At 41.4% G+C, this 22,831-nt stretch overlaps 1 protein-coding gene and 1 long non-coding RNA gene across 10 annotated transcripts in view; one reads left to right on the top strand and one right to left on the bottom strand.

Annotated features, from left to right (window-relative positions):
* Positions 1-22,831, top strand: part of plekhg2 (pleckstrin homology domain containing, family G (with RhoGef domain) member 2) — a 100,494-nt gene that overhangs the window by 67,407 nt on the left and 10,256 nt on the right. For 5 of the 9 annotated variants that reach the window (XM_044201544.1, XM_044201547.1, XM_044201539.1 and 2 more), the window contains 13 exons: positions 5,577-5,727; positions 8,618-8,749; positions 13,098-13,280; positions 13,902-13,994; positions 14,278-14,364; positions 15,499-15,532; positions 16,576-16,674; positions 17,660-17,761; positions 18,181-18,219; positions 18,603-18,610; positions 19,159-19,308; positions 19,763-19,894; positions 20,659-22,693. In XM_044201544.1, the coding sequence (XP_044057479.1) occupies positions 5,577-5,727; positions 8,618-8,749; positions 13,098-13,280; positions 13,902-13,994; positions 14,278-14,364; positions 15,499-15,532; positions 16,576-16,674; positions 17,660-17,761; positions 18,181-18,219; positions 18,603-18,610; positions 19,159-19,308; positions 19,763-19,894; positions 20,659-22,693 (3,245 nt within the window). The other 4 variants (XM_044201542.1, XM_044201541.1, XM_044201540.1 and 1 more) reach the window with 4 other exon arrangements.
* Positions 13,902-14,330, bottom strand: LOC122878606. Its single transcript, XR_006378514.1, has 2 exons — positions 14,193-14,330; positions 13,902-14,090 (listed from the first exon to the last, which is right to left on the bottom strand). It is a non-coding gene; the product is annotated as an uncharacterized LOC122878606 (long non-coding RNA).

Below are 22,831 nucleotides of genomic sequence, written 5' to 3'. Positions count from 1 at the left end.
GACAGAACAAACAACTTACTGATGATTTATCTCTTCTTAGAGCCTTTAAAAATTATTATTAAAATCTAAATGGTTTATCCTCGGGGGAGCAGGAATGAGATGAGAAAAGATTATATAAATGTTGTTTGGATTGGTGATATTTTGGCCTGATGTTAAGCTAGATAAGATCTTGTGGAGCATCCAAAAGTTAATGGAAAGGCTTCATCCTCTGGAGAACATGAACATCAAGAGCAAGTTTCATGTAAATCCACCAATTCATTTTCAAGATATAACGTTGTGGGCCAAAGTGGTAATCAAAGCAAAATTTTGACCTACAAAAGGGTTATCAAATTCCTTCATAATCACCCTGTGAAGAACACAGATGTATACATCAGATGTTAGAGCAACCCAATAGTTGTTGAAATATCTTGAAGTGGATCAAAGTGTTGGATGAACAGACAGACACATCCGTGAACTGAGTCCAGGAAGTGTTACAGTACCTTCTTATTCCACAAATAAAGAGGGAGTTGGCTGGGTGGATGTTGGGTGTACAAAGCTCAGGACTCTCTTTGACACCCTGGCTCCCTTCTTGTTAGGTCATCCCTATCACCAGACCAGAACATCAGTATTAGACGATTCTGCAAAACTCTGTGCTACGTTGAATGACAACGCTTTTTAAAAAATTTTTTTTACAACCAATGCCAAGATTTGCTTTAGACAGAATCTCCACATGGCAAGTACAGTGTGGTTAAGGTTAGGAAAAGATGGTGATATTGATTAGATATTAAAAAGGTCAGTGCTGACTTTGCTGACACACAGGACTTTCCTGACAAACAGGACTTATTTACTTTTTCAATATTTAACTAAAACCACCCTCTTCCCCTAACCTTAACCGAAATGTAGTCCTAGAAACTACATTCATGTAGGATGATTGTAGGTTGTATGTTCAGCATCAACATTTTGTAAATGTGCAGATTTGATTAAAATTGTTTCCTCGTTATGTGGATAAAAACACATTTCTGCATTGCATTTCTCTGAGAACATATTTGCTGTTGCAAATTAGGTGTATATAAACATAATTTCTAGGATTGTGGATTAATTTTAGGCTGTAAGAACATTTGAAATCTGCAGAGAAACTTGTTTTATGGTTTGTTTCTGTTTGAAAGCTTCAGGCTTACTGCTGAACACATCAGTGATGAGTCTGTAGAAGATATTACTGCTGCTCTGAATTCCTGGACTCCCTCCTGTGATTAACGTCTATCTGGAGGAAAAGAGCCTCCTCTCTCCTCTCTACCCCCATCGTTACCTTGACCTCCTTCCTCCTATCCTCCAACCCCCCTTTCACCCCTCCTTGTTCAGACTTCCCCTTTCTCTTCCCTCCTTCCTATTTCACCACTGGTGTCCAAGATTCTTTGGCTTCATGCTGTGATGAATGTTTGTCAGTAGACTCAACAGCTGAAGAGTCTCCTCTGTCCTCCATCATCTCCTCCTCTCACCATGTCCGCCTTCCCCCTTGTCCTCTCGTGTCTCGTCTTTCTCTGTCATCTGGACAACTTTTCGTCTTCCTCCTCAGTTCCTTTCCTTCAAAATATGTCAGAGGACTTGAAACAGCCGAGGAGTTTCTCCACTCCTCCTCTCCTCCATCATCTCAAGGATCGGCCTTCATAATCTCCATCATTCCTCTTCTCTGTCTCTTTCTCCTCCATCATCAAGACACCCTCAAATTCTTTGTCGTTTTCAGTTTCTTTCGGTCTTTGTTCAACTTTTTGATGAATGTTTGCCTTCTGGATCTCCCTTCATCTTCTCTATTACTCTTTCTGTCTCTTTGTCCTCTTCGATTTCTCCCTGTCTTTGTTCAAATTGTGATAAATGTTCATGAAAAGGACCCGGACTTCTTGTTCTATCCTTCGTCATCTTACAGACCTCCCTTAATCATTTTGGCTCTTTCTCCAATTGCTTCAGTTCCTCTCCTTCTTCCCTAAACTTGTAATACATGTTTGTTAAAGTTCCAAACAGCTGTGGAGTCATTTTCCTCCTTCATCGTCCCTTCATAATCTCCTCCATGTGTCTTTTTCTTCCTCCTCCTCCATCATTTCTTCACCTCCTCTTCCCTCCCTCCTTTCTTTGTGTCCAGATGAATTTTCGTCGGAGGATTTCAAAGTCAAGGAGTTCCCTCTCACCTCCTGCTGCTCCATCATCTTCTGGACCTCCTCCACCCCTTCTCTCTTTGTTCCCCTGCCTTCATGTTGTGATAAATGTTCATCAGTGGAGTCGATAGCTGAACTCGCTCCCTCTATTGATGCTTGTAATCCTACCTGGATATCCATCATCCTTTCTTGGGGATTGTTAGATTCTGGTTCTGTTTATTGAGTTCTTATTGAATCTTGAATCGTATTCTTGTCATATTGTTTGAGTGAGAAGAAAACAAAATCTGAGAAAACAAAATTTACAACAGATTTAGGCTTCCACAGTCATTTGTCATGAATTAGGAGGTATTTCCATATTTTGTACTTTTTTCCTTGAGTTTGTCAGTAAACCCCAAATAGTCACGCTCCTGCTGCTTGTGATAATTAAAAGTCACAGGGGAAAGGTATCGAAAACAGGTGTAATGCAACAGAAAAAAGCTTTTTGCAACAATACAATTATAGTCAACAGGGATGCCTGCTGCAGGAAATGCTGAGTCATGTGAAACATTTCTTCCTCCCTTATTTGCACACAGATTACATTTCACTGTATCACTGCTGCTTGTTGTCAAGCTCAGACAGTCTTTTCCGATCCAGCAGTAGGTGCTGGAATTGGTAAACAAGCCCCTGAAGTTATTAAAAGATATTAATAACTGGTGATTTTATTATTCATGTTGATGAGTCTTCTAATGCTCTTGCTGCTGATTTTTTAAATATAACAGACTCTTTTAACTTTCAGTCACATGTGTCTGGCCAAACTCATTCCCGTGGCCACACTTTAGACCTAGTCTTTAGTGTGGGTCTGAGAAGACCATCTGTGTAAATCAGGGACATGTTTGTATCTGATCACAGATGCATTGTTTTTATCTGTGAATTACAGGCTGCTAGTGCTGAATTATCTCATGAACACACACGTCCTTAATGAGCATAGTGCCTCAAAATTCTGTACACTGTTCAATTCTCCTGGCTATGTGTTTCCTGATTCCTCCAACACCAACGATTTGGTTGATTATTTTAACTACCTGTGTTCTTCAACCTTAGATCTCATAGCTCTTCTGAAAAATAGACCAAACTCAAAGACTAGAAAACAGCCATGGTTAAATAACAGTATTCGAAGCTGTAAAAGGAAATGCAGAAGAGCAGAACGCAGATGGAAGAAATCAGGTCTCCAGGTCCACTTTGTGGCTATGAAAGAGTCATTACGCCTTTTATAATAGAATGGTGAAGGATGCAAGAACATGTCATTTCTCTGCACTTATTTCTGCCCATCAGCACAACCCCAGATTCCTATTTAAGACTGTGAATCCGTTAGTTAACCCAGCCTCTCCTTGTGCCCCTGCTGATTGTGATGCTGATTGTGAAAAGTTTGTTTTGCACTTTGCTGGAAAGGTGGAGTTAATAAGATCTGGTATCACACCCAACCCTGCCTTTTTAGATGTGGATCACCCGCTCAGGGATTCTTTGAGCAATTTTTCTGCTGTTACTCTGCCTGAACTCGCAGACATCATGTCTCTTATGAGAGTATCCTCCAGCCCTCTGGACATAATCACTAGGATTTTATTAGAAGTTATGGATTGTATTGCGCCCCATTTGCTAACTATTTTGAACAGCTCACTGTCTATTGGCTGCATCCCAGATTACTTTAAAACAGTTTGTGTCCAGCCAGTCCTAAAAAAACCTGGACTTGATCCCACCCTCCTGGATAACCTTCGCCCAATCTCCAAACTGCCTTTTATTTCGAAGATTCTCGAAAAACTTGTATCTAAGCAGCTTCTTGCTGCTGTGGAAAACAATAGTACCTTTGAAAAGTTCCAATCTGGCTTTCGTCAGCACCACAGCACTGAGACAGTCCTTCTCAAAGTCACTAATGACCTTTTAATGAATGCCGACGCAGGCATGCTTTTATCTCCTCACGCCTTGATTATTGTAACAGCCTGTTTACTTTTCTTAATCAAAAAAACTCTGAAACGCCTGCAGACTGTACAGAAATCTAGAGCTGCTCGGCTGTTAACCATGACCAAGAGGTTCGACCACATCACACCTGTTTCAGCCTCTTTACATTGGCTCCCTGTTTGTTTCAGGGTTGATTTTAAGATTTTGTTGATTACTTTTAAGGCTCTTCATGGCCTGGCTCCAGACTATATTTTAGACCTTGTAATCCATTATGAACCTTCACGTAGTTTGAGATCTTCGGGCAGGGGTCTTCCGTCTGTTCCTTAGTGTAGGATGGAAACTAAGGGGGACAGAGATTTTGCAGGGCCCCGAGGCTCTGGAACAACTTGCCCGAAGAAATTAGGTTGTCTGAGTCAGTGACTTATTTTAAGTCTCTTCTCAAAATGCATTTTTATCGGAAAGCAGATCCTGATCTTACCTGAACTGTGTTGGGATTCACAACGGTTAAAGGGGCACCAAACTGTGTGGGTGCAATCAATTAAATTTGGCTATCAAAATGATCAAAGATAATCATAAATAATAATTGTAATGAATAAAGTCCTCTGGGGTACTTCTTAAAGAAGAGAAATTACTCTCTGCCGGGTGTGTGCTTGTAAAATTAGGGGTATATGTGTATGATCTGTTTAGGATAATGGTGCCAAGTTAAAAGGAGTTAGTTAGCATGCATGACTCTGTCTGTGTGGAGCATAACATAACTAACATCAACTTAGCATGTGGCTACCAAATTAGCCTAACAGATAACACGTCACAACAACAAACCTCAGAAAAACACATCAGTACATGTACATCATTAACTAATCAGTCCTGTGCTTAGCCAAGTACACCGTTACTCAATGCTATGCCCAGCTGTTACGTTAAGAGAGTTCAAGTGGGTGTCTGCTGGTGAGCAGGCTACACTGGGAGGGAGACAGCCATGGCTGTCCAGAGACAGAACCAACACCTTTTTATTGACCTGGTGACATCCGGGTCACAGGTCAAACTGGCTGTGTTCATTGGCTCTCAGGATTGTGGGACAAAACAAAAGTTCAGTTAACAATCACCCAAACGAATGAGTCCCAACAGATGTCTGTTTATTTTATTGGTTTTTATGGATTTTATCATTCACTGTGGTATTTTATTTCTCTCTCTGTGAAGCACTTTGTACTTGTTTTGATAAGTGCTCTATAAATAAAGTTTATTATTATTATTATTAAACTTTTGCACACAAGATAAATAAAATGTCATCTGTCAGGACTTTGGGGGCTCTGTAATAAGTAAAATCCAAAGCATTTTTACTAACGATTATTTGATATTCTAATGTAATAATGCAACACTAATGGCCATAAAAGCATGGGTATCTCATCTCTGGCAGGTTTTGGTGGACAGATTTTAAAACGTCAGTCATTAGTCATCATTTGTTTTTGTTCATAATTTGACTTATTCAACAAACAAAAATCTCTCTCTCCCCCCCTCTCTCCACAGCTCAGTGGCAGTGCTGAGGGAGTGCATGAAAACCAAAAGTCTGGTTAGTTTCTTCCAGGAGAGACAGACGACTCTGAACCATTCTTTACCTTTGGAGACATACTTGCTCAAACCAGTGCAGAGGATCCTCAAATACCACCTGCTACTACAGGTAACAACACAAATACCACCTGCTACTACAGGTAACAACACAAATACCACCTGCTACTACAGGCAACAACACAAATACCACCTGCTACTACAGGTAACAACACAAATACCACCTGCTACTACAGACAACAACACAAATACCACCTGCTACTACAGGCAACGACACAAATACCACCTGCTACTACAGGTAACGACACAAATACCACCTGCTACTACAGGTAACAACACAAATACCACCTGCTACTACAGGTAACGACACAAATACCACCTGCTACTACAGGCAACAATACAAATACCACCTGCTACTACAGGTAACAACGCAAATACCACCTGCTACTACAGGCAACAATGCAAATACCACCTGCTACTACAGGTAACGACACAAATACCACGTGCTACTACAGGCAACAACACAAATACCACCTGCTACTACAGGCAACAACACAAATACCACCTGCTACTACAGATGACAAAACAAATACTACCAAAAACCACATGTAGTACCTCAAATACCACCTGTTATTACAGGTAACACCTCAAATACTACCAAATACTATATGTAGTACCTCAAGTACCACCTACAAGTACAGGTAACTCCTCAAATACTACATCTAGTACTTGATAGTACTTGAAATAACTGAATACAGGTAATTGTAATAATTTAGGGAACTCCAAAAGTATTAAATTTTGTATGTCAATACCACCTGCTCCTACAGTTAACACCTCAAATACTGCCAAGTACTACATGTAGTACCTCAAATACCATCTGCTACTATGGGTAACATCTCACATACTTAATGTGGTACTTCACATAGCACCTGCTATACTCCTCAAATGCACTGCAATACTACTAAATACTACATGTCATACTTCAAATACCACAGACAGCCACAGGTAGCACCTCAAATACTACATGTAGTAAATCAAATACCACCTACTACTACAGGTATCACCTTCAGTACTACATGAAGTACCTAAAATACCATCTGATACAATAGGTCACACCTCAAATACTTCATACAGTGCATCAAAAAGATGTACACAATGTTTTAACACTCCACTGATCATTAAAATTGAATGCCATACTTGATTGATTAATGTGTTAAACATCTTTAGGTCTGTGAGGATTCACTGAGGCTGAAACATTTCCCCAGAGGAGTCTAATGGATCTTCATAAATCTTTGGTTTCCAGGCAACAAGTCTGTTTCCTGTCAGTAAACAGTGTTTGGCTAAACTTACACAGCAATAAAGCTTTTCCTCCACTCAGTGAGAAACATCCAGTGGAGACGGAGGACAGCTGAGGACACAGACCTCTCAGTGTGTCAGCTCTTTGAATTGAAAGATGAACGGCTGCAGTGTGTGTCCCACGTGTTTTGTTGTACGTCACTGTCAGCTCACATCTGCAGGGTTTTACTGTCATCAGAGTCCAGAGTGCATAACATAAAAGCTAGATGCCATTAAGAATTTGAAATGCAACCTTCCCAATTAAACAGCTGTATGTGTTCATAGAGCTACGCTGCAAGTGCTTAGGGCATTCAGGGCAAGATGAGATGAAAGTAAGTACTGGCATGAAGTGTGGAGCTGGAGACAAAGATGTGCAATGACTCTGCTGTCCTGGCTTCAGTGGGGAGTCCATTCCACCACTGTGGGACCAGAACAGAGAAGAACCTTGACCGAGATGAGTGACCACCGGGACGGCCAATCATTCAGAGGTCGAGGAGGAGTGCAGGGTTTGACCGTGGATTGGTCATGATAACTCTACGCTGTTGGTTACTGTGCCCGATGAAGATGAAAAAGAGGCGTTTCATGCCACAGTGGATCCAAATTGAAAGTCAAATATTTTACATAATACTTTAGAATACTGCACAAAATAGTCAAAAGTTTAATTTTCTTAATACATCCTTACTCAGCTCAGATACTCAATATTAAAGAATCAGGAGCAAAAAACAAACAGAAACAAGACTGGGACATTCCTTATTTTGACAGGACCCTGTCTTTAGGGGCCCCTGACTCTTTTGCAGGGCCGGTCTGCTGGGCCTGGGTACTAATCCGCTCCTGATAATAGTATCTATAATTATTTATCTAATAAATTCCAGCTCTCACTTGAATCATCAGTCACAGTCTTTACAAATGTACGCAATGTATGAAACACAAACATCTGAAGATATTCTGACGGTCTCATCCATAAAACACACACACACACACACACATACACTCATGTCCAAGCAGAGAGAAAGGAATGATACATGCAACGCACAAATTCACAGAAACACACATTTGCACATAGACACACACACGCAGCTTTTCCCAATAAACTTGTTGAGTTTCTTTACTGGTACCAGTCCAAGCCCACCTCTGAGAGGAGCGAGGGATGATGAAACAGAGAGAAACTAACACACACACACACACACACAGATTAAAAGCCTGGTCTTTGTTCTTTGGTGTTTGGTCTGTATTATTTTGTGTTGTTGTTACTCTGTCTACAGTGGCCAGTTTAAACACTGGTCAAACATGTGTTTGGAGCTGTGCTGGGATTTTCCCATAATCCCCAACTGGTCCTGCTTCAATCGTTTCTGTGATGAACTGCTGTGTCAGCCAGTCGCTGGTTAGATTGTTTTAAACGGTTTAATTGTTCTTTTTATTCACTGCTTGAAAAAATAATCTTTCTAGAACATTGTACACATTCAGAAATGTGTTAGAGATAAACTCATTACAGCCTCCAAAGTCATTTAACATAATATGACGATCTGATGAAGTCGGATCTGGTAACATTTTTGTAAAACTTCACATGCAGCACAAGTCTGAACTGAATGTCATCACATTAACGTAAAGGCTACAGCAGCACAAGCTTAAACACACACAGAGTGTGTAAATGTTTCATCTCTTCTCAGGAACTTTCTAAGCACTTTGACAAGAGCGACCCTGGATATGAGGTCATTGAGGACGCCATCATCACCATGACAGCAGTGGCCTGGTACATCAATGACATGAAGAGGAAACAGGAACACGCAGTACGACTACAGGTAAGCACACACAGGAAGTATATGCTGTGTAACACCTGAAATGCTTCTATGATCTTTGTAAGGGAAATTTTGCTGCAATGTCATTTTCCATTATAAAATAATGAATAAATAATGAGTAAGAGATTAAATCAGTAAATCACCAGACTCCCAAAGCCACAAAGAGGTCAGTTTTTCACTCTGAACGAGCCATAGTAACAAATAAGAAATCTATCTGAAATTATATTTGTCTAAAAATGGCTAGCCATGTCATCTTTCAAACACAATAGATCTAATTAACCAGATTTTCTTTAGCAGGCACCTCACCATCAACAGATGCGTTTAAATGATTTATTAACAAATACGAAGGATTATGAGCGAAGCTTGAACCCTTGTACTTCTTCGGTCTGTTGCTGCGCTGTGGGGAAGCTCTGGTGGGGAATCCGCCGTAGCACCCGGACACAGCGGACCCCCCCAGGACCCTACGGAGAGTAGGAAGGAGGGGAAAAATAGGAGAAAGAAAGGAGTGGGACGAAGGGGCGCAAAATACGAGAGCGAAAGAAGAGGCGATGGGTTAGGTGGGTATTTATGGGAATGCCAGAAGTGGCGTGATTGAGGTGCAGTCGTGCTCCTGAAACTGCTAAATAGCTCAAATTTTTAAAGAAAAAGCTTCAAAAGCTGTTGAGCAATCTCTCAGATTAGAACTGTAGAGGACCTCAGAAGGTTCCTTGTGGAATGCCTTCCAAAGTTTTCATGAACTTCCACTTCGCAGAGAGTTATTTATGAAGCCTTTGGGATGAACCTTATGGTTTTCATTTTTGCACTCTTGAAAAGAACCATGACATGGATAATTAAATGGAAATCTAATTTAAAACAAAGTCACTAATTTGGTTCACATGTGGATGATGAGATTGTGTTTTTCTTTAAAAGAGGTTAAAGGATAAGTCTGGTATTATTAACAAATCCAGTGTTTAGACACAAACCAACAGAGTGTTGTCTGTCTCTCAGTAATTTCTAACTTCCCTACCCTGTCTGTGGCTCTCAGCTTCAAGACATAAATCTATAAAAATACTTCACAAATATAGTGTTTCATTTGTTTTTAAAAAGGCTCACTGATTTCCTAAAACAGCTGGTCGCTAGTTTTTATTTTCAGTGACGGATTAATCCACATTTGGTGCTCTAATGAGTATTTGGGGCAGCAGGACGGTGTGTGTAATACTTGTAAGTACACACATTCATTGGTTTGGCTCTGCACATGGGATTTGATGACAAGAAGAAAAATATAGAATATCACCAGAGTTACACTTTAAATAGCTGTTTTTAAAAGTTTGTGGTGGAAACCTGCTGCTAGTGCTAAAATAATTCCAAGTCACCAGCTGGGCAGACAGCTTCTGGTCTGCTGGGAGATTAAAAAGCGATTTTGTTGTCATCTGAAAGAGGGCTAACGTTTGCTAGTGCTTCCTCCAGTCCTGCTGTCTTAAAAGTCATCTGACGGATTTCAAACTGTCACAAAGGTTGAGAAAAGTTTCCAACATCTTTAAGTTTATGAAACCTTTTAATAGTAAGCCCTTACCTGCACAGTGTTGAAACCGCTTCACGACTCGTTGTGGAGATTCAAGCTGCGTCTCCTCTCTGAGCCTCCAACCAGGAAGAGATAGCCGGAGGTCAGCTGCTTGACCTTTAGGTGTCAAACGCTACAGCTGCTACACACTATTACACACACAGGAGCATGTTATTAACTTGTTCCATGACACGTGGATGTGTGCGGCGGCTTCTTCCCATCCCCAGCTGAGTTTGAACACCTCTCCTGTCATTTCTGCTGTTGCTCTGCTTTGGTCTTTGTTCTGGAAACTCTTTGCCTTTGTGTTTTTTTTAAGTTTTTCTCTGTTTCTGTTCCCTTTGAGTCAATTCAGTTCATTTCAGTTAAATTTAGTCCTTAGATGCCTAAATTAAATATGTTCCTGTATATCAGCACACACTCAATACTAACCAATAATCAGCTCTAAAAAGCAGTTTTCACACTGGTCCTTTATTGATATTTACTGATTATGTAATTGGCACTTTTGTGATGTATTTATTTGGAGAATCACTTCATGAAATCTTTCTGATCTGATTTAAACCACTAAATCGCATTACCATATATAAAGCCTAACGTTATACCTGCAGTTGTATGAAGACTATCTGTATGACTCTCGAGGGACCACAGTGATGTGCAAGGTGGACGAACGCATTGTTTGTCTGGAGAATAAATGAAAAAGAAAAGAAAAATAATGGTTGTAATCATGTTCATTTATTCCAGCAACAGCGAGAGAAGCTGTTTACCAGGGAACGTAATCCATCCTTCACAAAAACATGGAGGGTGCTTCTGCCTCTGCAGTCTGCACATAGCACTGGCGTTTTTTCAGTTTTATCTTCATCATTCATTTATTTTCTGGACTGTTGTGTGCCCCTACGGTACACAACCATAAGTACACCTTTAGGCAAAAGCTCAGGGTACGTTTGCACGCTTGCAGGTCTTAGACTACAGGTTGGGTCTGGAATTGATTTATTGATTTTAGAGATAATTGCGGGTAACAGGTGGTCAGTTACTTCTGCACAGGTAGGGTTAATTGGGGCAAAAATCAAAAGGTACCAGATGAAGTACAACTGTTTTGGACAGGTCTTCATCAGTTTAGTCGCAGTTTTAATGCCGTGGGGCCTACACACGCAACAGAAGCACAAAACAATCATGTCAGTGGCAACAACAAGGGGTCCAGTAAGCTCAAATGGTTTGGTCCTGTAGTCTCAAACTGTGATAGTTTAGTGTACATTTCTACGTCTCTCTCACTCTCTCTTCCAGCTGGTTGTGTGAGGTCAAAGGTCGTCTCCACAGCTGGCTGCCTGTCGTACAGCAGAGGAGCTGACTCATTAACGAACAGTTGTGACTCTTCTGAGAACTACACATATCGAGGTTGTGTGTTTAGGAATGGGTTAGCGGTTCTGCCGGTGGCTGCAGCTGACCTGAGTTTCATAAGTTTAAACTTTAACCCCTAAAGGTTCACGGAGCTGGAAGTGCACAGGTGTTGACCGTAGACCTCTCAGCAGCTGGGACCGGAGGTGAAACGAGGGTTCAGATGGTTTAAAGTCTTTCCTTTCCAGGCGATATTAACCCTAACTAACCCTAACCCCGAACAATGTTCTAAAAGTGAAATGGTCTGAAAGGAGACTGAACAGCCGGTTCTGGACGGTTCTTTTTGTTGACCTTTTGTGACGTACAGATTTGTTCTTAAGTGGCACATTTGATTGATTTTAAGAAATGTATCTAATTGAAACTAAATACATTTGTGAAAACAACAAATGTATTTAGTTTAAATTAAATAAATAAGGAGTCGTCCAGAATTCACCACAGTTTGAGTTAATGCTCTTTCTGCAGGTGAACAGCCTCTTTAGCACCTGACAGTGTAACATTACCTGTATTTAAAATGAACAGTACTCTGTCACTGCTGATTTAACCGCCATTTTACTTATGGACTTTTTTTTAGCATATATCTTCATGTAAGACCCTTCCTTCTTTTACTGAAGACACGGTGCAGCTCTGTGATGTCACATCCTCGACAGCTGTAGTTATTTTCTAACTTTATTGTGTTCCCTGATTCCACAGCTGACAATTTGTAACTTGTGCACAGCTGGAGTGGAACAGGCGGCCTTATATAGCTATGTGGGGCACCGATTATGCTAATCATCAAATTCCATAATCACACACCTTCTCATGAACAGTCGGCATTCATCAAGTTGAAATGAACAAAGCGTTTCTTGAATCCAACTTGCAACGCTCACATAAGCAAAGCTCACAGAAAAAAGAGGTTTAGGATACGAAACAAAAAACGTTCTCGTGTGAGGCCCAAAGACTTCATTATGCTTTCGGATTAAAAATCTGACAAAAATAAAGAGCCCAGCGGTTCTTTTGATGCTTGAGTTCTACACACCACCTTACAGGTTTACCTAGAACCGAATGAGTTCATGTACATGTACATGTAATAAAGTAACTGTTGAAAAGGAACATAACACAAAAAGCTGTAAAACAAGCCTAAAGAACCATTTTCAAAACACGTTTGCACCATAAAACGTGAACCCCTGATTGACTGGACTGATTAAGGTGCAGTTCTTTAAAGGTTTAGAGCATTTCAAGGTTCTTTTCAGCCCTACCAAGTTCTCCGTAGAAGCATTTGATTTTATAAAGGACCTTTCTGTACATCACCATGAAGGTTCAGGTAGTAGAACCCTTTTTATTAAACATGTGCTAGTTCCACCTGGCTCGTTGCACAGATCAGGACCTTTGTGGGTTTTCTCTGAATAACCTCTCACATGTGACCTCTCGAACTCCTGCTCACAGGAAATTGAGTCCCTGCTGGTGAACTGGAGCGGCCCAGACCTCAGCGGGTTTGGAGAGCTGGTTCTGGAAGGGTCCTTCAAGGTCCACAGAGTGAAGAAGGAGAGAGCTTTCTTCCTGTTTGATAAGATGCTGCTGATCGCCAAGAAGAGGCTGGAACAGTTCGTCTACAGCACGCATATATTTGTAAGTTTGTCCACAAATATTTTCATTTATTGTTGCGAACATCCTGCTTCAAACAGCTGAAATGCTGACCGCGACTGACCCCTGGTTTATTTTTATGAAAATGGTCAGAAAAGATACTGGAAATCAAAACGAAATATCTGCAGCTTTAGTGCAAAAATATTTAGTGTAATGGTCTTCAAAAACCCAAATTCATATTACGCAACATGCTGTTCAGCCTCCTTTTGAACAGCTCTATCACGCCTATGTTTTTGTCTCATGTTTGTCTTTATCAGAATCAGAAATACTTTATTGATCTTTAAACTTTTTCGTTACAGCTGCTCACTGTCACGTCAGTGCACACAGGAAGAGAAATAGAATAGAAATAGAAATAATAATAAAATACGTCTGCAACGAGACAATTATTTCTACTAAGAAATAAGAGATGTGCAAATCAAAATATAATACACTGTAATACAGCTAAGATAAAGTACAAAAGTGGATTTACAGGTTGATAAGTATGTACGGTATAATACAATGTAATAACATAAGTAATAGTGCAGTAATGAGTCCTGTCAAGTGAAGTGTAGCAGATTAAGATGATTATGAGACGGTGTCCCTTATGTCCCACTCTCTCTGCTGCAGTGTTGTAATCTGCTGCTGGTAGAGACTGTGAAGGACCCTCTGTGTTTCAAAGTGTCGGATCAGACGATTCCCAAGCAGCAGCACACCGTCCAGGTGAGTGCCGGAGCGAAGTCACCCCGGGATCGAGTCCGAGTCCCAGGTCATGTCTGAGACTGCAGGATCGTGCCAGAGTCATCAGTTTGAGTCCATCTGTGATAGAGTTGCCAAAGAAGTTTAGCATCCTATAAACTGTGGTTTCAGTGTGTGATGTTAACAGCACAGAAACATGAACGAATGACAAATATTTTTTACCTGGAAAGGTCATACAGCAAGGTGTCTACTTCGTGTACCGGCTGTTCTCCACATTACTTGTTTAATACTTGTGTCATAACTGCAGACAAAGAACCAGGAGGAGAAGAGACTTTGGGTGCACTACCTCAAGAGGCTGATCGTAGAAAACCATCCTGCTTCTCTCCCACAGAAGGTACGGTTATTTGTTATTGTCACTATCACCATTATTATCTATATTATTATTTGTATAGGCCATTAATAGTAAAATTTGCATTTGTAGTAGTAAACATTAGTAGTAACAATAGCTGCAGTGCTAACAACAAGAGCTGTGGTAGAAGCAGTAGCCTAATAGTAGTTGCAGTCGTACTAGTAGTTGTTGTATTAGTACCAGGGGAAGTAGTATTCCTGCAGTACTGGCAATATTAGAGACAGAAAAGGAAGTTGTAGTAACTGCAGTAGTAGTGATATTGTTAGAAGTAGTATTGCTGTAGCACTTCCATTAGCAGTAGTATTGGTTGTAGTAGCAGCATTAGTAGTAGTAGTAACCTGGAGTTCTACTCACAATGTGTTATTGGTACCTGTAATAGCAATAGTGGTTGTTGTTGTAATACTAGTAGTAGTAATAATGGTTGTATTCTTGTTGTGCTGCCAGGAGCAGAACCAGATGAAAGTAGTAATAGTGTTTATTGTAGTAGTGCATTGACTGTAGCACGCATCAGTAGTCTTGTGTGGGTCTTTGCTGCCACCTGCTGGTCTTCCCTGCACTATAAAACTTTGGAGCTGGATCCATCAGAGGGAAGACCTGCTGGATATTCCGTTTGGAGAAAATACATCAACGCCGTGAAAAACAAACAATCTTCTTCGGCTTCTGTGCGAAACATGAAGTGATTGTCTCTGCTGGAAAATTCTGTCTGTGCATCTGATGTGAAGCATCTCCTTTACCAAAAACACTAACAGTACTGACTAACAGCACCTGCTGATTTAATTGTTCATTTCTAAAAACCTGTACAACAGTAAAACTATTGCTAATGAATGCCCCCCCCCCCTCCCCCCCTCCTGCTGTTGCTTTCAGAGGATTTCAACACAGGGCTCCATTCCCAGATTCAGTACTTCAAAGTATTACTCTGTCAAACAAAGATGAGACATTAAGTTCCCAAACAGACTATAAAACAGACACTCACTGTCAGACAGTTCACTTGGAAACAGCACCTCATTAAATGTCTGGGGCTTTAGGAGGAGACATTTATCTTCTGTCTGTTATCAAGTTTAACGGGTGTAAGAATATCTTCTGTCTCGTTGACTCACTGCCATGTGTCATTCTTTCCAGGCGAGGCAGGTCCTGGGAGACAACTTCTGTCAATGTGAGTTCACACACACACACACACACACACACACACACACACACACACACACACACACACATTTGTGTCACTATCCCCGTGGGGGACAGTCATTGACATAACGCCTTCCCTAGCCCCTTACCCTAATTAGAGGGTCATACGCATTTGCTAGTTCTTATTTCGGCTTTTTCAAAAAGGCTGCATTCTACTGTTTGGCCAGCAGGGCCAGTAAAGAGCCATGTTACTGATTCACAAGCTCTTACAGCTTGACAGGGATGTGCAGTGATCATGTAACTGTAGGGTCAGAAGGCTATTCAAACGTAGTAATGCAGCCTTTTTAGCCTAAAGGAAAGCTAGCCCTATCAATTACGCATCTTCAACTAAGTATTAAAGCTTCACAGCAATGTCTAGTAATAACAACTTTGCTAGTTCAAACTTCATAATACCTTACTCTTGTAAGGGTAAAGGACAGGTAACCCCAGCAGTTACGCATCTTCTAAGTATTGCAATAACGTGGTTGTAAGTAAAGACAAGTCAAACGCCTTTTAAGGATGCTTGAAAGGTAACCCTAGTAATTACACCTCTGCAACTAACTATTACAACTCGACAAGGATGTCTTGTAAAAATGACTTTGTAAGTGCAAAAGGCCAGTCCAACGTCATTATACTGCCCTTTAAGGATGAAGGAAAGGTAGACCTAGCAATCACGCGCCTTCATTGAGCGTTACAGCTGGTGTAGGGTGTCCATATTTACAAATTACAATGCTAGGACATAATCCCCACGATAACAGCCTCTTTCAATAACAAATGAAGAAGTTGTAGTTTTGTAATTAGCTGTATGCGCACCACAGAGTCAGGAAGATGCAGCACCTGAATGATTTGGCTTTTGGAGGGACTCTTAACACGTTATCCTACAAACGCTTTGTCATTTTTGTTATTTCCTGTTAAAATTGCAGCAAATGTGCTGAAGGGAGCCTTTCTGCCTGAAAGCCCCGACCAACCACCAACTCTGAGTAAATGTTTCTAGCATGTGCCGATGGGGTGACATCATTTCCTGTATTTCAGCTCCTCAGTTCGACCAGGACAACCTGAAGAAGTCCTCCGCATCATCGCGATTAGACGATATCCACAGCTATCACAGAGGAAGACGTCAATCAGGTCAGGGTTAGTCATCTTTTTACTCCTGCTGCAGATAAAAACTAAGAAAATATGGCACATCATACAGTATCAGTCTTTTTGTTATACATCCAGGAGATATCCAGGTGACTCTATATTTTTCTTGTAATCAAATCCCACGTGCAGAGTGAAACCAATGATGAAGGTATCTACTAACGCGTACTGTGTGTGTATCACAGCCTCACACTCACTACAGCACCACATGTGGATTCATCCGCCGCTGAAAATAGTCCCCAACAAATGTCACTGTTTCCTCCTGTTTGTTTGATAAAAACTACAGCGAGCAGCTGTTTGAGGAACTGAGCCTTTTATTAAATGCATATCTGTGAGGTGTTTTTAAAGATTTACATCTTCAGGAGGAACCAGCGGGCTCGGAGCTGAGAGCCGCAGACAGGAAGTCAGACAGTATTGAGAGACGGACTAATATGTTGTTGATTTGGCAGTGCACATGATATTCAATGACAAGAATAGAAATATAAAATCTAATTTAATTTAAAAGTTATGCAATTTGTAGTTAATGAGTGATACAAAAGCATCAACATGGTCCTTTAAGTAGATTTTCACTTTTCAAAATGGTGGAAACTAGAAGTGCTTCCACTAACAAAACACACAATTATTTGGGGAAAGGAGGGAATCTGAAAGTAACTAAACACAGTAAAACAAAATTAGAGGGTAGTTTTATAAGCACTGAAAACCGGCTATGAACTGTTATTACACAAAATGGAGTCTAGATAAAAGCTGATGTCTATTAAAGCTCTAAAGGCAGATGAACATATGTTGAAGAACGTTGTCACCATTTTTTCTTAACAAAATGTCGGCATGGTTATATTTCTCTTGGCTATGCGAGAATAGCTTTGTTTACCTGTTCAGACAAACTTATATGTGCACTAGAACCAGAGACTCACTTCATTCCAGTTATTCAGCAGGTATTCTAAAGTAACTGAGGGTCTCTTCGCTCTGTTTGTCCCTTTAGAGCCTCCAGAGCTGCTGATGTACACACCTGAGAAGTCCAGGAAGAGTCTTCCCCTACTGCTGGAGGGAAACCTGCCGTACAGACGCACCAGGAGACAGTCAGGTAGACAGAGACTTAATGTAAAGCACTAGTAGAAATATTCCACATTAGGACGGATAGAAACAACTGTCCATCATCTGCTGCCTGAGGACAGCTACCAACAGGCCTTTAGTCACCTGCTCAGGGTCCACACGACCCACACTTTAGACTTTTAAGTCTTCCGTCATATCCAGATGTTCAGCTGAGCCAGCTGTGATGCAAAGTTCATGAGATTATGAACATTTTTCCTAATAATAACAGAGAAGAAAAACACTCTTCCAGACCCTGAAACCCCAACCTCAAAGTTTCTTATTTTCATGAGAAATGTGGGTATTGTATGTAATATGGAGAACATTTTACAGTATCAACAGCATTAAGTGATGTTGTCATAACAAGCAAGCAAACGTCAGTAATCCTGAACCAAGTCTTTGTTTCTTTTACAGCTCCAGCTAAAGACATTGAAGCAGCGTTTCATCCCAACGGTGAGAACATTTCCTCTCAAGTCACCTTTCAGACACGTATTCACACGTATAATGAGCCTGGACCTCCTGATGTATTCATGTTTCTGACAGTGTAAGTGCAGGGTTTGGTTTTGGCACAGCTGTAGAGAACCCAACGAATTCAAAGCAGACCCACTAAACGTGTTAAAACAAGGCACCAGAAACAATTTCATAGGGATTTATTTTAGCTGTAGTATCAATGCCAACTAGTGAAGTGCCTGTCAAACAATAGTAACATCTTGATAACATCTGTCTCCCACCCATCTCTCTTCTTCTCTCTTCTTCTCCACTCTCTTCTCCTCCACTGACTGAAGGTAAGACAGTGTTTCTCACCATACTCCGCTGGCTGTGTCAGAATCCTGCAGCCTTGAAGGTAAGACAGTGTTTCAGCACATTCATACTCAAAATCGCGAAATGGCTGTGTCAAACTTTGAGTCCTGCCATCCTATTCTGATTGTGGATTATTTTCTGTATGTTTTTTGTATTTTCAATGATACATCCAAAAACAGGAAGTTTTGTACCAAAAAAAGTTATGTATTTAATAACTGATAATAGCACATAGAAACTAACATCAAGCTCATCATTGTCACTCCCCAGTCTCTGCTGTGCTGAGTTTGGTGTATGCTTGCAGGGAGTGATGAGGTCAGAACCTAAACACGATATAGTAGTCTGTATTCACACAATAATCTTTCCCACAAGAGTTAATGTGATGTATCCCCTGTTTAAACAAGATGTTGAGGTGGGACATACCACCGGAAGGGACCATTTGATAGTGAGTGGTCCAGCATGAGTTCACAATTAAAAAGGACTGGATTGAGGAAGGAACTGGGTTGGGAGTCAGTTTATTGTCAGATCAGCCAGCAAGGTGAAAAAGTAGTCATCCTTTCATGCAGACTGCGTGGCTTGATGTTGTTTTTGCAGCAGGCGGGCAGTGAGGGCGAGCTGTGCCAGGCAGACAGTCTGGGCTCAGCAGGAAGCAGCAGCACGCTCGCATCCTCCGTCATCGAGGTGGAGGTCGAGAGGCCTGAGCCAGGCCTGATGCCACAGCTGCAACCAAATCAAGGAGAAGAGGTATTTTACTGTGACAGGGATGAGGTGTGATGTGACGTGACGTTAGATTACATTAGATTATATGAGACGTGACATTTGATGAGATTGTATTATAGATTAGATGTAACACATAACATAACATGACTTGATTTTATATTATATTATAATATATTATATTATATTAAGTTAGATTGGATTGGAAGTGATGCAACATTAGGTTAGATTAGATTTGATTCTCCTTTGGGTATCAGCATCAGATAAGGCTGGCGTTCAGAGATGTAGGTTTGAAAATTGGACTCAATCTGACAATCTGTAAAAATGTATTGCTGAAATAATGGGAAATTGTGAAAATTAGTAAACTTTATTTTTAATTTATTTGACTTAACTTGAAGGATATAAAAAGACTTCTGCTTGTTTAATACTAATAGTATCCTATTGTATTCAAATGTATTCTTTTCCATTCTGTTCAAATGAGGAGGAAGAGGAAGAAGAGGAGTTGACCCCCCTCAGCCCTCCTCCCACCCTGTCCATCACAGAAGAGATCCTGGAGTTCATCAACCAGAGCAGAGCCAGGGAGGGACTCACCGCCATTCACACTGACACAATGGTAAGAATACACTCTACTCTAACTGTAACATAAAAGACTAAACTCTACTTAAATACATTGTCACCTGATTCTCCAATACACTAAATCAGCTTTAATCTACTGTAATACCATCTGTACTCCACTGTTATCTGCTGAACAAAATCAGCCAGACCAGAGTTAGAAAAACACAAACAGTTTAAAGCCCTGCTAGCAGCCCCTAGAGGCTGTCATGTACTTTAAACACCAAAATGTGAAGGTTTTGTACAAAATGAACAAACTGACATTTTTGCTGCTCTTTGAGTCTCATCAGTAGTGGGAGACAAAATGTAACATTTGTCCTGAAAGGGCATATATTCATTAAATTCAGGGTTCGTCAGCTGGGAGTATTAATGGGCTCAGCAAATTTAATGCCTGTTAGGTAGTGATATTTCTTGTATGTGAGTGCCTGATGATAGCACTTGTGGAAAGGTCAGGGGAACACTGACACCATTCATCCTCTTGGGACCATGAATTGGCCAATAATTGTATAGATATCTTGGTCTAAGCCAAAGTATTAGACAGAGCAACAAACATCCCATTTACTGTGTTCTGTATTTCCCTTGTTCTAGTGCATTGTTGAAGATAGGCCTCACTTTTATTGACTGACATAATGACATCCAAGATGCCACTTTTTACATATTTATATACGTATTATTTGTACTGATGGATGTCCTCCAAAGGGTCTGTTATAACTATTATTCATAGTAGAGTAATTTTAAAACACTGTTGTCTTACTTTTCTTACAGGAGCAGGTCCTGGATCAGCCCAAAGAGAGTCAGCCTCCATCTAACCAGAACAATTTCACCTGCCCACTGCCCCCAGTCGTCTGCCCCTCCAGCCCAGAACAAAGACCCACAAAGCAACAGGAGCAGGAAAAAGCAGGGATGGATAATGACAGCACCCTCCAAAGTCAGACCGGTGGCTTTGCAGAGGAAGATGGACTTGAAAATGAGACAACTACAAATGAAGTCCAAGAAATTCCAGAGGCAACAAGTCAAGTGGAAAAGGAAGTGGAGGCGGATGGAGAGACACAAGGAGAAGTGGTAGAAAAAGAGAAAGAAGAGAAGAAAACAAGGGATGAAGGAGAGGGAGAGAGTATCATCCCTGCCCCAACATCAGATCTTCATCCCTCCATCTCAGCAGAGGAAGAAATAGAGAACAGCAGCAGTTGTCCCTTACCCAGGAAAGAGGCGATAACTAAGGCCAACATTTCCTCCCCAAATCCAGATCTCCTTCATCACCCCATCCAGAGACGCCAGCTGCCCACTAGAGGCTCCCACCTAACCAAACGTGACAAGAAGATCATCGAAAAGATCAGGAGTTACTATGAGGCAGCAGCCGAGGCTGAAGAGGAGGAGGAAGAGGAGGAAGATGAACAGGGAGAAGGAGTGGCATCAAGAAGGAGGAACAGTTTCTCACAAATCCCATCTGGCTTGGTAAAGGATTCGGTATCACGCTTTGATGTGGGTGGACACCAGGGAGAGCCAGAGAGTGGACAATCCAAGTGTGAAACAACTGAAGCAATCGATAGAGAGACTGATCAAGAGACAGAGCCCTATTCCCCCACTGGTCCCATCTCTTTCCCTACTCCACGCTTAGCAGATGCAGAGAATGATAATCCAATCAGCTCCCTGGATTTTGATGCAGAGGCCTCAATCAAGTCATCAACCTCTACCGTGATGCAGGACAGGGAGACCCCAAACCAAGATGGTCTGAATCTGCAGTCGAACCCAAACTGGCCTGTTGGAGAAGAGGCTGAGATACAGGACAAAAATGGAAAGGTCTCCAAAGGACCATTGGAGGAAGGACTGGAGGAAAGGCAAGAGGGGAAGACAAGTGTTGTGGCTACTGGGGAGCAAAGTGGAAATTCACTGCAAGGAGAGGGACCAGCTATTACCAAACAGTACAAATGCAGAGATGAAACAACCAATACCAGTGTTGGAAACCAAGCTGTTATGTATGGGCATGAACCTTACCAAGCAGGCCCAGCAGAACCAAATGGAAACCACAAAGAACCCTCTACACCTCTGTCACCTACAGAACAATATCAAAAAACTGAAACCAAAACGCAGTCCTCTTTGACTAGAACCAAACACAGAGACTTGGCTAAGCCCTGCGGGAACCTCGAGGTTCTTCCCAGTCAGATAAAAGTGGGTCGATGGTCCCGCCACTCCAGAATTGTCACTGCTAACCGGGCCTTGTTTGAGGCCATGGGATCGGACGTAGCCAGTATTGGGTTATTTGAGGCCAGCCCTGTGGTGGATCCCATGCTGATGAAAAACTCAGAGCGTATTCTGAGCAAGGTCCAAACATTGGCCCGGATGTATAGTACCAAAGCCAGTACCATGAAGGTCCCACTGCATCAGAAACGTGCTAGCGCTGTACGGAACCCATCATGGGGCTCAGGTAGACTGTCTGAATACTCAACTCAGACCCAAACTAAAAGCCAGACACAGGTTCAATCTCAGACTCAAATACATACCCCAACTGAGTACCGGCAGCAAACACATTACCAAATGGAAATCAATCAATCAAATACCCACACAGAAACCAAATATGGAACCCAAACTCACTCAGAGGCCAAAGTTCCAAGCCAAACCATAACACAAGCTAGGCAGCAATCGCAGATCCAAACTAAAAGCCAGATGTGGAGTCAGACACAGACACATAGCCAGAACCAGACCAAGACTTGCAGTCAGTACCAGACCCAAACCATGAGCTGGGAGGACCAAACGATCCAGGAGGAGAGGATGATAAAGAGAGCAGAGAGCCTGACAAATGGTAGGTTAGACTTTCTAAAACGTCTAAGATACAATGAGTTGGGGTTTCTTGGAGATTCAGTAGTCTGGGCCTCAAGATAATTTCACTCTGGGCCAAATTGTTGGACCGTCAGACTGGCCAACATTGCCACCCTGAGAG

The sequence above is a fragment of the Siniperca chuatsi genome, linkage group LG7 (genome assembly GCF_020085105.1).
Source record: "Siniperca chuatsi isolate FFG_IHB_CAS linkage group LG7, ASM2008510v1, whole genome shotgun sequence".
NCBI lineage: Eukaryota > Metazoa > Chordata > Actinopteri > Centrarchiformes > Sinipercidae > Siniperca > Siniperca chuatsi.
The sequence above is the reverse complement of the archived record's forward strand: the minus strand, read 5'-3'. Positions and strand labels throughout refer to the sequence as shown.